General features: G+C 37.4%; 3 protein-coding genes across 3 annotated transcripts; 2 read left to right on the forward strand and 1 right to left on the reverse strand.

Moving 5' to 3' along the window:
- Positions 1-1,281: 1,281 nt before the first annotated feature.
- LOC125058518 lies at positions 1,282-3,760 on the forward strand. The gene is made up of 2 exons (XM_047662607.1): positions 1,282-1,759; positions 2,825-3,760. The coding sequence occupies exons 1-2, from the start codon at positions 1,585-1,587 to the stop codon at positions 3,616-3,618; spliced, it is 969 nt and encodes a 322-aa protein (XP_047518563.1). The 5' UTR covers positions 1,282-1,584; the 3' UTR covers positions 3,619-3,760.
- LOC125058517 (protein ANTAGONIST OF LIKE HETEROCHROMATIN PROTEIN 1-like) lies at positions 1,761-4,424 on the reverse strand. The gene is made up of 3 exons (XM_047662606.1): positions 4,120-4,424; positions 3,759-3,875; positions 1,761-2,697 (listed from the first exon to the last, which is right to left on the reverse strand). Exons 2-3 carry the CDS (start codon positions 3,872-3,874, stop codon positions 1,794-1,796), a joined length of 1,020 nt encoding a protein of 339 aa, XP_047518562.1. The 5' UTR covers position 3,875; positions 4,120-4,424; the 3' UTR covers positions 1,761-1,793.
- Positions 4,425-7,600: 3,176 nt separating this feature from the next.
- On the forward strand, positions 7,601-9,971 carry LOC125058871. The gene is made up of 2 exons (XM_047663013.1): positions 7,601-7,633; positions 9,261-9,971. The coding sequence occupies exons 1-2, from the start codon at positions 7,601-7,603 to the stop codon at positions 9,969-9,971; spliced, it is 744 nt and encodes a 247-aa protein (XP_047518969.1).
- Positions 9,972-14,823: the final 4,852 nt, after the last annotated feature.

A 14,823-nucleotide genomic window follows, 5' to 3' on the forward strand; every position in this document is an offset into this window, starting at 1 on the left:
ACTAATTGTTCTTGGTCCAATTTTTTGCAACAATGCCTTTTTTAAAGTCTAGAATCATATCTTGCTTAAACTCTATAACAGTATAAGACTTTCCGTTTGTTTTGCCCATCGAACTAACTAATACCCTGGCGAATAAATCTCTTTACCTTTCGCCGAATTTTCAATCGAGGCATGAATCGAATCGCCTTCATTTTGCGTGTGACCTTTTTCCAAGAACCGATGGCAAACTTTAATTTTCAGTTTACTTGCAGCCAACAAGTACATATAAAGAACTATACGGTTATGGTTTTGACCGCCGCAATTGTCTGACCACAAATAAACTTCAGTCACTCCTTTTGAAGCCAATTTGCACATAAAATCGTAAAGACAACTTGCTACCTCATTAGGACCTCTTTTTGCAATCTGTTCATCCCACATATATCAATAATTATACACATTGTGTTTTCGCTTATAAATACTGATATTTCCATGCGGTGCGCTTAACACTTTCTGGAAATCGAAAACAATGCATGCTTTGTTGTCATTACCAGCTTTTAATTTGTTTTCCAGCTTTAACATTCGAGCATATTCCTTCTCCTTCTGATGTTTTTCGTATATTTGGAGTTGTTCCTCAGAAACTGCAGGCGTATTCTTAAATTGATGGCAGAGGTCACATTGATCTTTTTTAGGAACATGAAAGCCAATGTTCATATTATTATTTACTATATCTTTATATTGCCTTACAGTCTGCACTTGTTAAATATTTTTGAAAATGATAATGAGGGATCTAAATATTTGATGCTTGAATTTTTTCTAACATAGTGTGATTCCATCGGTGCAAAAGAATTAACATGATCTATAACGCTTTGTTTCATTTCGTCTGTAACTACTCTACGGTGCCATCAATAAAAGTATCAAAATCTGTTGATTCATGTTTTTTTGTAGGGCAGTATAAACAAAATCGTTACTTATGGAAAAGTATTCGAGAACATCGTTTTACATACTTTTTTTAATCCTACTTTGTTATCATTTGATTTAATTGGAAGATGGTATTTTTTTTTTATAAATTTCCCAATATCTCCGACTCTTGTGGTGCGGGACCTTATTTTATACATATATATCCATACACAAAAATACATATATTACTACATTTTTCTATTTTATATTCATGGGCTAGTGGGGGCCCGTCTCACCTCTGCTACGCTCTTGTTGCAGCAAGTAACACATCTCACCACCTTACTGCAGAAATCTTTCAGTTGCGATCTGAAGTTTCTTAATATATCCGGTAAATGCTCGGTTGTTACCTTTAGGCCTCTTTTCCATTACACGGTTTCTCGCCGTGAAAATCTACGGTTAATTCGCCGCGTGTAGGCACGGTCGTCAGTGTGGTATGGATCACTATATGAGCTTGTCGACATGCACGGTGGCGCCAAGGCACGGCGCCGCGGCCGCGTGCGCCGTGACTGCCCCTCGGCGCGCCGCGTCTACGCACGGCGTGATTTTCACCAGTGTTGTATGGCAGTCTATCGGGGTGTGTCGACGGTGCCGGACGTACGCACGGATTCGTGACCGCTTATATACGCTGTTTCGCGATTTTATTATAAAATGAACATAAATCAAGAATTATTAATTACGTTGATTCAAGAAAGGCCTGTAATATGGGATAAGACCATCGACGATTATAAAAATAAGCGGCTTAAATATGATTCCTGGAAAGAAATATTTATTCATTTCCAGCCCACATTTGAAGATTTAAGTGGTGATGAGAAAAACAAGTTTGGTAAGTTACAGATATTTAATTATTAACTTTTTACTTATGCATAGTTGTTTTGATAGGAGAGGCGACCTTCGTTAGATACAAAATATTGTGCAAATCTGTTGCGAACTTCATTAGCCGCCAAACTTCCGCGAACTGCATTCGTGATAGGTAACTGGATTAGTTCCGATTCTGAATCAAGGGTGGACTCATTTTCACTCGCATTGTGAAACTGAAAGTTTTCCTGCTTATGTATAAAATTTTGCAAAACACAACATGTTTTCACAATATCAACTGCCAAATCGATGGACACATTCATTGGCCGGTGAAAAATTCGCCATTTATTGGATAAAATGCCAAACGCACATTCAACAAATCTTCGCGCTCTTGTGAGTCTGTAGTTAAATGTACGTTTTAATTGATCAAGCTGATGACCACCAAATGGACGAAGCAAGTGATAATGCAAAGCAAAGGCTTCGTCCGCAACGAACACATATGGCAAATCGTAGTCAATTCCAGGCAAACGTGTTGCATCGGGTAGATTTAATCCGTTGTTTGTTAAATTTTTCCAAAATGGGGTCTCTTTAAACACACTGGAATCACACTCCTTTCCGTAGGCGCCAACGTCAACAAATATAAAGTTGTAATCGCTATCTACTACTGCCATCAAAACTATAGAAAAAAAATGTTTGTAATTTAAAAACATCGAGCCACTATCAATTGGCTTAATAAGTCTGATGTGTTTTCCATCGACCGCTCCTAAGCACAGCGGGAAGTTGGAAGATTCTTGAAATTTGCTTGCAATGTGTAGCCAGTCTTCTTTAGATGGCATTTTCATATATTCTTTATACAGTTCTAACCAAATGTAGTGGCATACTTCACGTACGATGCAACTTATGGTTTTTATTCCAATTCTATAGCTGTAGTATAGGTCAGTAAAGGTATCTCCTGTTGCTAGATACCTGAAATATAAAACAAAACGGTTCAGGTTCAAATACTAAAACCCCATTTTAGGTCGGGGTCGATTCAGTTTAGGTCGGGGGTTTTCATAAATTTTGAATTTAATAATTATTATTTATTTATTTTCAGGGCAAATGGTGATGAAGAAGTGGACCAATATGAAAGATAGCTGGATAAAATATGACAAAAAAATTAATGAATGTAAGTCTGGTTCTTCAGCAAAAAAAATAAGAAAATATATGTTCTATGATGAAATGATGTTCCTAAAAAAAAATGTTGAGCATCGCAAGACCGATTCTAACATGACTGAACATGTTCATGATTCTAGCCTCAGTAATGAAAATTTTGATAGTGCAGTCCCGAATCAATCAAGCTCGGGATACACTGAACGGAGTGAGACGCAAAGGGCTAAAAAAAAAAGAAAAAATGAACTAAGTGAAGTTGACATTAGGTTTATGAAGTTTATGGATTCAGCAGAACGAGATGAGAAAAAGAAAAGCCGTAGTATGAACTTTTTTATGGGAATCGCTGATACAGTTGACAAGTTCAGTGATGAAAATATGATAGACTTTCAGTTTCAAGTAATTTCAATAATTAAAAATATTCAACAAAGACAGTGTACTCAGTATATACCTACATCAAGAAACCAATGGGATCAAGGCCATCAAGGATATTTAAGTGGTACAGCATCCTCAAATGCGCAATCGTCAACATATGGATATTCTACAGCTGCTAGATCGAGCTATGGAATAAGTCGTCCACAGACGTCTTCTCATGATTTTGGACACGGTTCTGGTTTAGAGCCAATCCACTACCGACCCGAATCACAATTATCTGTACATAGTGTAAATGCGGAAAGTATCTCGGCAGATTCTCAAGTTTCTATTGAAGACGAATTCGATTTTAGTACCGCACTTGAGTAGCATTTTCAGCGTAGTGTATTTTTTGATTTACTTGTTCTTAAATTAATAATTATTAAAATTCAATTACATGTAATAATTTTGTTTGTGTGCAATAAACAATTTTAAACTAAAATATGTCATTTAATTTTGTACCTACTTACCTCAGAGTTACAGCCAATCTTTCTGCGGGCGATATACTCTCTCGCATAAAAGTATCTTGATGTTTTAGTTCCTGGGATAATTTTTGGAGCAAGTTGTCGAATGTAGTTTTCTGCATTCTAAAATAATTGTAAAACTTGTCTTCATCTTCTCTCAATTGATTCTTGACAAGTGTATGAAACGCGCCATATTTCTCCCTTTTTTCTAAAATCGGATGTATCCAAAACCTTACTTCCCTTTTTTTTCTATTTTCTTTTTCCTATATATGTAATAAGCAACTATAATCTTTTTTTTCGTAAGAAAATTCATGACGCAGCACGTCCTACACAGCCCGAGTAAAAAGCGCTACTAGCCAGTACTTACCAATGTCTCGCGCGGTGATTTTGCCGTATCATGTACAAGCTAGCACGTTTTTTCAACCGTACGGCTTACACACCGTACGTTTGAACAACCGTGTAATGGAAAAGATGCCTTAGGGCTCATGCCCACGAGCCGGTTTCAACACGGCCCGGTTTTTAGCCGGCGCCGGGTAGAAACCGGCCGAGCTTGCACACAACACGGTTTGTACACGACCCGGTTTCATCGAGGTGCCGCCTTCATACGCTCTTTTCATTCAATGAATTGTGGACGTATAAAATGTTGAGTGTTAAAAAGAGGAAATGTATTATTGCGTGTTACGTGTATAAAAATCAAAAAAAATATGAGAAAATATACATAGACGACATTGGGTACCTCCCATGTTAACAGAAAGAGAAGATCATGGTGCATTTCATACGCTCATTCAGAAGCAACTATGACGAGAAACTTGAGAAGTACTTTCGAATGAAAAAAGAAACATTATAAAAATGTTACATATTTTGGAACCCAAACTTAAACATGAAGATACAAATATGCGCATATATCTCCAATTAATAATTCCTGGTCGACTTCAATAATTATGTAATATAATATTGCGTTGTGCGTACTGCGTAGGTAGTCGGCACGCGCCGGATGTAGGCCCGGTCTCGTGTGCATGCGCTCATACACTGCCATACTCCACTGCGCGCCGGGCGTAGACACGGCAAGCACCGTGCCCGGCTGCGCGGAGAGCCTGGCGTGGCCTGACGTGTGCCTGGCGTCATAGTGTCCCATACACGACTGTCGACCGGACATAGACCCGCTCGTGGGCATGAGCCGTTGTATCGATTTGTTGCTCGAGATCGCACCTGCAGGCTCCGAATACAGGACATTCTATAATGAGATGTATCACTGTCTGACTTGTTTGTGAGTCGCACGTACACGACGGATCTGACTTCAAGCCAAATCTGTGCAGGTATTCAGCAAACGCCCCATGTCCTGTTAAGATCTGTATCATTTGTGGGCCCGTGGTACCCGTCTATAACACTACTAATAGTATTAACAGACGATCGAACTTGGTACGGGCCCGCCAGCGGATTCCGTACGCTCCATACCATATCCGTTCGTCTGGAGAGTTGTCTGCCGAACATTATTATTATTATTTCATGTTCGCTCGGTCCGATGGTTTGCACATCGAATTTGGTCCGCTCCGTAACAAATCCGCGAGTCTGTACGCTCGGACCGAACAAACGCACGGCAGTCACGTTTGAAACATTCTGGAGGTAGCACGTGCGTCAGCGCATGTTCGCACTATGGCGGAGATTTTAACAGAACGCGATGTCCTTGTCGATGTTTTGGCACTGTATAAAGACTTTCCGTGCTTGTGGGATACATCACACAGCTTTTGACTGTGTTTGCCATGACACACTTATCAAGAAACTACACCACTATGGCATTAGAAATAAGGCTCTTAGACTTCTCAGTTCATATTTAGACAATAGAATACAAAGTGTAGATATTAATGGCAAAAAATCAAAAGGATCTGTGGTAACTATGGGTGTTCCGCAGGGTTCAATTCTAGGTCCTTTCTTATTCCTTATCTATATCAATGATTTACCTTTTTGTGTAAGGGATGATCACAAAATCCTATTATTTGCGGATGACACTTCGCTTGTTTTTAAAGTTAAGCGTCAACTTGAAAATTTTGACCAAGTTAATTTGGCACTATCTAAGGTTGTCCATTGGTTTAATGTTAATAATCTGCTTTTGAACTCAAGTAAAACTAAATTAATAAAATTTTCTACGCCTAATGTGAGGCAGTTAAGCACCAATGTACAACTGAATGGAGTAGAGTTGGACCCTGTTGAGTCAACTGTTTTTCTTGGCATTACTGTTGACGCCAAACTACAGTGGGGCCCACACATTAACAAATTGTCTGGAAGGCTCAGTTCAGCTGCTTATGCTGTAAGGAAAATTAGACAAATTACTGATGTGGATACTGCCAGAATTGTTTATTTCAGTTATTTTCATAGCTTGATGACGTACGGCATTCTCCTTTGGGGAAACTGTGCGGATATTAATACAATCTTCTTATTACAAAAAAGGGCTGTCCGCGCTATATATAAGTTAGGTCCTAGAGTTTCTCTCCGAGAGAAATTCAAAGAGATAAACATTCTGACTGTAACTTCACAATATATTTTTGAAAATTTACTTTATGTTTACAAAAACGAACCGGATTTTGTCAAATTGTCTGATCTTCACTCCCGAAATACTAGGAACAAAAATAATTTAACAGTTCATGCTACTCGCCTTCATAGAATAAGCAACTCGTTCATGGGTCAATGTATACGCTTTTACAATAAACTTCCTATGGATGTTCGTAAACTTCCCCTTAAGAAATTTAAATTTTTTATTAAATCAAAATTATTAACTAAAGGATATTACAGAATATCCGATTATTTAAATGATAGAAACGCCTGGGATTGAGCTGCTCGCTTATACAGCTATCGCTTGTGTTTTTGTAAGCTGTCTTTCACTTCTTTTTTTTTTTTTTTTGCATGTTGTACATATTTACAATCTGACATGTCTTGTGCTTTTGCATATGCATTTTATTTTATTCTATTGACATGTTTGTGCTTAGTGCATATTCATTTTTTTACATTTTTTTTTTTTTTTTTCTATATTACTGACATGTTTTGTGCTTAGTGCATATTCATTTTTTCTTTTTCTACAATACTGACATGTTTTGTGCTTTTGCATACAATATTTTACACTTTGACATGCCAAGTGAATAATGATTATATTTCGATTATATTTTTCAATTTCATTATTTTTTCCTTGCTTTAAGGTACACCTTAAAAATACATTTTGTATCCATTGTAAGTGTAAACATTATGCGGGTATATCATAAACTCTTTTGCTTGATTTATAATTTGATACATTTTAGTCTATAGTTATTTTGGGCTGGCGATCTGAGTGAGTTGTTGCCCCACATATTTTTATGGTGCCACTGGCGGTATTGTTGTGTACCGGGTTGTGCAGCTCCCTTAAAAATGGTTGAGCTGCATGAGCTATTCGGGGCATGCTAGCCGTCTGCTGGCACAGGCTTGCTCAGATCGATCTGGTTCTTTCTTCCAAAGACCAGTCCAGTAAATACTCTGCATTTGTTTACACCAATTTATTAATTTATTATTGTATTATCTGGACTATAAAAGAGACTAAGACCCCCGAGTTTGTTTCGACATTTCTTCTCAGGGCAGTCAGTTAGGAAATGTCGACTTCATCTAGTTTAGGATGACATTGTAAAAGTGATTTATATAGTCCTACTTGCAAGAATAAACTATTTCATTTCATTTCATTTCATTTCATTTCATTTCATTTCATTTCATCACATGAATTGTATTGCAACAGAGATGCTCGTAATCAAGCTCTACAGATTCTTCGGGATTGTCATTCAAGGTTTGATAGAAGTATCACTGTAAATGATGTGAAAAAGAAAATAGAGAATATGAGAGCCGCGTACAGACGAGAGAGGAAAAAGGTTAGTTAAAATCAGTCTTTCATTTTAGTATCTTTCATTTATTATTTATATTATGACAGTAGGTACAAAAATTAAGATTTGTGTTTTTTTAATTGCAGGTAGAGAAGAGTAAATAGTGGTGCCGGGACAGAAGACATTTACACACCATCCTTGTGGTATTATCAATATTTTACGTTTTTACACGAAAAACAGAATCCAGCTGTACAAGGAGTAGACAATTATGACGACTGTGACAGCGGCAGCGAGAGAATTGTAAGTTTTTAAATATTCAACACATTTATCATCCTTTCTTGAAAATCAACACGACCTTCGCCATTAAAGTGATCAGTAGACATCGGATTATATGCATTGGCATGTTTGCATATGCAAATGCATATAATTCTATTTTTACAGCATTATTGCATATTTTGGTACTTTTTCATTGATAGTGCTTATTTCAATAGTTTATAGCGAATCTAATTGTTGGAAAATTATCTAAAGAGCCGTCCGCTCCTCATTTGGTTGCTTGCAAGATCCTAGAAAAAACAAACCATTCTACTATCGCCCGGTTCATAAATGATTCCATCAGATCAATATTTCCTGATTCTTCTATTGACGAGAAAATATGTGTTTTTGTTTCTGACGCTGCGCCTTATATGGTGAAAGCTGGTCAAGCTCTGAAAGTGTTCTACCCGAAATTGCTTCACATCACCTGTCTAGCCCACGGATTACATAGAGTTGCGGAAGAGATTAGAAACGAGTTCGGGATAGTCAATAAATTGATTTTTTCTACAAAAAAAGTTTTTTTAAAAGCACCATCGCGAGTGCAAGCATATACAGAGCAACTACCAAACATATACCACTACCTCCAGAGCCAATATTAACACGATGGGGAACTTGGTTGAAAGCCGTATTGTTTTATGCGGAAAATTTGGAAGCAATAAAAGAAGTTGTTAAAAAATTTGACAGATCAGATGCCATTGCAATCAATTCAAGCCAGCTGGCATTTGAGGATCCATTAATTTAAAAAAATATTGCTATTATCTCAACACATTTCAGTAATATACCCGATGCGATTGAGAAATTAGAAACAAAAAGCTTTCCTCTATGCCAGTCCTTGGAAACAATAGAAAAAATTATTGAACAGAGTAACGCCCTTCCGAGTTCACTATCGCAAAAAGTTCGTGGCAAATTAAATGCAGTTTTGTATAAAAACCCCGGTTTTGAAGGGATAAAGAAAATAAGTCTAAAATCTCTACATTTATGTATAAGGTTAATCACCAAGAGGAGGATACTCAAAGCTTAGATAATATTTCTGTCTTTTCAAGATCACCGAAACTAAAACAACAAACGGCAATTATTTAAAAAAAGTGCAAGTTATGATGGTAATATCAAGTCCGTGTGGGTAGTGCAAGCGTGTATTGGTGTGTCTCGTGATTTTTTCTTAAATTAAATAGTTTTTCAGTTTAAACATTATAACTTACAGTTACAGTGATGAACTAGTGTCCCACTACACATCAATCGCTATTTTTTTCTCAATAACTCTTAACTATAATAAACTTAAAGTTGGAAAATCACTTCTTCAAGTACCTTCAATTTAACTTGTATTAATTTTTCACTTTCACCTTATTATGGAGGATCTTAAAAGTCATTAAGGGATGTATCCGAAATGGTGTCTACCAGAATGGAAGAGTTTCAGCAGCGCCTTATTGCAACTCAGAATAGGTCCCCCTCACTGGAACAAACTCCACTTGCTAGGGAATTTGAATCATTCAAAAATTCTGTTTTATTCTGCCTAGAGAATCTCCAAGCTCAGATGGCGATTCTATTTAGAGTGCAGGATGAACAGGAGATGCGCAGTAGGCGAAAGTGTCTGTTGATGCATGGAGTAAATGAAGCAAAGGATGAAAGCCCGGGCTCCATTGCAAATATGATATCCGTACTCTTAAAGTGTCCTAATGTGACGGAGCAGTGCCTCTCCCGTTGCCATCGTGTGGGATTAAGATCCAATGACAAGCCTAGGCCTATATTAATAAAGTTTCGTGAGCATGCTGACAAGTTAAGGATCTGGGCTGCCAAAACTAATCTTAAAGGCACTGGAATAACCTTGTCTGAGTTCCTGACAAAATCAAGGCAATCGCTATTTATGGAGGCAAGAAAGCGGTTTGGCGTCTCGAAATGTTGGACTCGCGATGGACGTGTACAAGTGATAGGGGCTGATCGGAAACTTCGCCGCATCTCTTCGCTGAAGGAACTCGATTCAGTTCCGGACAGCATACCGTCATGGACCGCAGCTGATGATGCAAAGCTGACAAGAGACAAAACCCTTAATAAGAAGGCTCCAAAAAAGGGTCAATAACTTCCGTTTGTACAGTGTTGGTGTTCCGTGTGTTGGGGTATCAACTTTTTCTTAGTTTGTTGTCATGAGTTTCAAGTGTTAAACAGTTATTTTTTTTTAAATTACTTATTTGGTATCTTATAACCTTCACCTTTGTTTACTAATTGTTATTATGATGATATTAATTTCTAATTGTTATTTGTTATTAAAGCCCATTGACAGATTATAACTACTAACTATCAATCGTGATGTGACGCTGTCAAAGGTTGTTGTTGTCAAATGTTAATTGAGAATAGATTATGTGTATTTCATTATATTATATATTTAGATCATAAAATGATTCTCGTATAATAAGCTTTTACAATAACTTTCCACTATAAAAGATATATTAATCCGCTTGTTGAGTAGTTTTAGAAATAGTTAAAATTAGTTTATTTAACTAAGTTAAGTTAAGTTTGTTATTTTTTTTTTTTCGTATAGAGTTATATTATCTGTTCATTTTATTAGCGATTGAGTATGATTGCTAAATAAACTGGATCGTCTCCAAAATTTCTGTATCCGATTTATATTCGGTCTAAGAAAGTACGACCATATCTCTGCGTTCCGTAAACTAGGCTGGTTACCCATTCGTCAGCGACGCGATGCTCATGTTCTCCATCTCCTATATTCCATTCTGTTCAACCCTAAAACTCCTTCCTATCTCAAAAATGATTTCAAATTTTTGGGATCCCATAACTATAGCTTACGCTCTTCCGAAAACTATATCCTTGAAATCCCGTGTCATAACTCCTCCTTTCTTGGCGAATCCTTTAAGGTCTCTGCAGTTAAGCTATGGAACTCACTTCCAGTCCCTATTCGCTTAGCTCCTTCTCTATCTTCCTTTAAATCTCTTCTTTACAAACATTACCTGTCCACATCGTATCCCTAACTTTAATAATAGGTACCTACCAACTGTCGTGAGACTGATCTTAATTTAGGAAATTCAAAATGATTCATGTGCACTTTTTATTATTATTATGTTTTTTTTTCATGTATACTTAATTAGTTTAGTTTGTTTTTTGTTCCTGATAAGTTTCTTTTTCTAAACAACTAGATGTAATACATGTATTTTTGCACTTCTTGCCTTTCTTATGTAATTTAATACTTTTTTTTTTCTCACAGTGGTTGCCTGGAAGAGATCGCTCGAAAGCGATAAGGCCGCCAGTTGCTCTCCTTTTTATTTAATTATGTCAATTGTACTATATTAATGTATATGCAACGAAGTGTTAATAAATAAATAAATAATATATTTGAATTTGTTATTGTAAATATAATTTTTACACCTGAACTTGTTTATTAATATTTTTTTTAATTTTAGATGGAAGCGAGCGCCATATTGCAATCACCCAAAGTTTAGTCTCATGATAATTAAGGATAATTTACCCCTTTCTTGTGTTGAAAAAGAGGGACTACATCAATTTGTTCGTACAACATGTGCTCGGTATAAATTACCATCAAGATTTTAAGTAAATATCTTAGATCTCTCTAGTTTCGATTCCTAAAAATCGTATATGCTTTTGAAATTTAATGCTTATTACAATCAATTGTTTATTTTTAGGTAACTGATTTAATAGAACAAAGATATAGTACAACAAAAGCTATATTAGTTAATCATTTACAAGAAACAAGATACCATGAGTAGTGACATAGTTACAATAACAAACTCCACAAGAAGTTTTCTAATCGTCACAATTCACTTCCTGAATGTTGCTGATGCGAGTCTCAACTGCTGTTGTCTTACTGCCCATTACATGACAGGGGTAAAATATTTTTGAATATATTTTCGAGTTTTTTTTTAGGTATTACGATATATTACATCAAGTAAAGTAAAGTCTACTATTACTGTTGAATATATGTAGTGTATTAAGTTTTGCACGAGTGTATCTAGATGGCGCTAGCTGTTATTTAAAACGCGGTTTCAAAGTATATTATAAGTTTTATATTGTCAGTTAATATATGTAGATTAAATGAGTATTGAGCTATCGAAGAAACTTTTATTCGGTTTACTCGCGGGCTCACCAGGGAGCTTGGATAGAATTATTCATTGGCCCGTTCGAGTCGGATACACCGCGATCTATCCCATTGCACTAGAAACCAGAGGTGGATCGCCCTGAAGGTGCATCGTCGTGACCCGGGCGTGGGTTTACGACCGGTTGGTTAATGAAGTGCCCGCGCACTTTACCAACCGAGAAGAAAAGTGAGAGTGAAGTGTAACGAGTGTAGCGAGGAGCAGCAAAGCAGTCTTCGGAGGCGCAGGAAGTCATCACCAGCTAGGCACGCCAGCAGGGCGTGGCTAGAAGCAGTCTTTGGAGGCGTAGGCAGTCATCATCAGCTAGACACGTCAGCAGGGCGTGGCTAGAAAGCTAGGCAAGCCAGCAGGGCGTGGCTAGAAGCAGTCTTTGGAGGCGCAGGCAGTTTTCGGGGACATACAGGAGAATATATTAAAGATTGTTTTGAAAATATAATGATCGAGATTTCTATTGATAAATCGCAAATTGTAAATTTCTCAACCGACAGTGGTAGCAACATGGTTGCTGCTGTAAACTTATTTTTGGGAGCAAAGAAGAGGATTCCTTGTGTTGCGCACACCATAAATTTGATTATAGATGGTGTTTCATAAAAAATGCAAAATATTCCAATTTTACTTGGGTTTCGGCACGCCTCGGACAGATGTTTGCTCAGTTTGCTTACAATACACGAAGATAAAGGTGGTTGATAATGAGAGAATTAAAAAAGATTTAATCATCCAACACTGTGTACATAAAAAACGCGCTTAAGCATTTTTCAGTTATTTAAAAGATGAATCCCCAAATGTTTATATACTTTCATTTGATTGTCAAAAGAACAAGCCACTTCCTAAGATTCCCGATCAAAGCAGAATACGAAATTCCATCCGTATCACCTCGACGTCCGGCGTTCCACAACTGAGCGTTTTTCAAGGTAGTTTTTGCCGCGCACCACCACTTTGTAGAATACGCCCACTGAAGTATTTCCGAACCAATTCGACTTATAGTGTCCTTCAAGAAAAGAGCGTACCAATTCCTAAAAGGCCGGCAACGCACTCGCGAGCCCTCTGGCATTGAGAGTATCCATAAGCGGGCGGTATCCCTTAACTCCTGCCCGTTTGCCCCACGTTCTATAAAAAAAAAATATTATTCAAGGCAGTTTTATCTTTACAATTTCACAATAGTAGCTGCAAATCACAATTAAATAAAGAGAATACTTTTGCTTATGTTTGGACAGAAAATCAAGTTTCTAAAGATTCTAACTTGATAGCCTCAGTTACACCATCGTCGAGGCGAACTACATTACATTGCAAATATTGGTATATACAGAAATGTTTGCAAAAGTGGCAAAATAACAAACATGATTGTTCCTAAAGATATTCAGCTTTCAGCAGCAAAACTGAAACATTCTACAATTAAAGATGTCGATAAATTATTAACTTCACACTTTGACATCAACTGGAGGAGTTACCCAGTTCTGTCTTTTTATGATGAATTAATACCAATTGTGGCACGTGACGGAGGCGTGAGCAACGAAGATGATGAAAATGAAGAACACTTATGCGAAGAACAAGAACGAACCCAAATTCGTGGTCACGCGGTCCGGACGGAAAACTACTTTTCCGGTAAAAACTCGTCAAGGAAAACCCAGAAGTACAATGAGCGTCAGCCTGTCACAGGAATTTCAACGGCTGTTATCACGCATAGGAGACAACCAACAAGGAAGCATGACGACATGCAAAGCGACATATAACGGTCGCAAATATAGGGGAAACAGTGGAAGCTTTCCTTGCCGCAGTGCAAGTGTTTAAAAAACTGGAGAATTATTAGCGATACTGATGCACTGGATGGACTTCCTCTCATCCTACGTGAGGATGCGGCTGTATGGTGGCAAGGAACCAAAACTACCATTTCATCGTGGAAGGATTTCGAGGATGCTTTGAGAAACACTTAAAGTTATCACGAGTTTTTGTTCTTCTGAAACAACATCCTCGCGCGGAACATAATTTGCACGTGGCGATAAACCTTCTTCAAATTAATGAAAGTACATCATCACATGATTTCACGGACATACGAAAGTAGTTAAAAATTTCTTCTCATGTTGTCTTAATTTTGGATACAAAGTTTCAAACATACAATGGGTCATTCTATCATTAAGAATCGGATGTACTAAATCATTCTTATTTTTAAGTACGATTATTTTCCGATTTCAGGCTGATTCTAAACAATTAAAAAAGATGTGACAAAATATGAAGGCAAAAGCTAGGGATGCCAAATGCGTTGAAGCCCAAAGGAAGAGGAAAGGAGGAGGACAAGTGATTGCAGTCATGCCACATATAATGCCGTCAATAGATGTACCAATAGACTGTGACACATTAACTACAGCAGAAGGTAAGATCATTTCCCAAAGATATAATTCCTCATCATTTTCAACCAACTCACATCCACTGCTGAACATAGGCCTCTCCCAAAGTATGTGACAACACTCACCCCTACCAGACTTAAGAACAGGTATATTAGTTGACCTGCATGTTATCTTATTCTAACCAATAAAAGACACCTTCATGTTAACGTATTAGACTGTTTACGTTTCTAGCTGGTACTGGTTATGACAATGACGATGAATGCTGGAGACCAAAGAGGGCAAGAGTGTCCAGTATAGAGGCCACACTTGAATATGTAAATCAGCCGGGAACAAGCCAGGACTGGACTGAAGAAGCTGGGTTGACGGAAACCAATGTTGAGCTCACCACTGAAAGTGAACCCTATCAGCTATCAGCTACACAATCAGCAAGCAGAAAAAATAAAACTTCATTTGAAGACATTTT

The sequence above is a fragment of the Pieris napi genome, chromosome 18 (genome assembly GCF_905475465.1).
Source record: "Pieris napi chromosome 18, ilPieNapi1.2, whole genome shotgun sequence".
In the NCBI taxonomy this organism is placed as follows: Eukaryota; Metazoa; Arthropoda; class Insecta; order Lepidoptera; family Pieridae; genus Pieris; species Pieris napi.

Excerpts from the sequence above, each read along its gene's own strand:
- LOC125058518 (XM_047662607.1), top strand. The coding sequence starts at position 1,585 with ATGAACATAAATCAAGAATTATTAATTACGTTGATTCAAGAAAGGCCT. Across the intron at positions 1,760-2,824 it reads TGATGAGAAAAACAAGTTTG|GGCAAATGGTGATGAAGAAG; the intron begins GTAAGTTACAGA and ends ATTTATTTTCAG.
- LOC125058517 (XM_047662606.1), bottom strand. The coding sequence starts at position 3,874 with ATGCAGAAAACTACATTCGACAACTTGCTCCAAAAATTATCCCAGGAA. Across the intron at positions 2,698-3,758 it reads AGATTGGCTGTAACTCTGAG|GTATCTAGCAACAGGAGATA; the intron begins GTAAGTAGGTAC and ends TTTATATTTCAG.
- LOC125058871 (XM_047663013.1), top strand. The coding sequence starts at position 7,601 with ATGAGAGCCGCGTACAGACGAGAGAGGAAAAAG. Across the intron at positions 7,634-9,260 it reads ACAGACGAGAGAGGAAAAAG|TCATTAAGGGATGTATCCGA; the intron begins GTTAGTTAAAAT and ends GGATCTTAAAAG.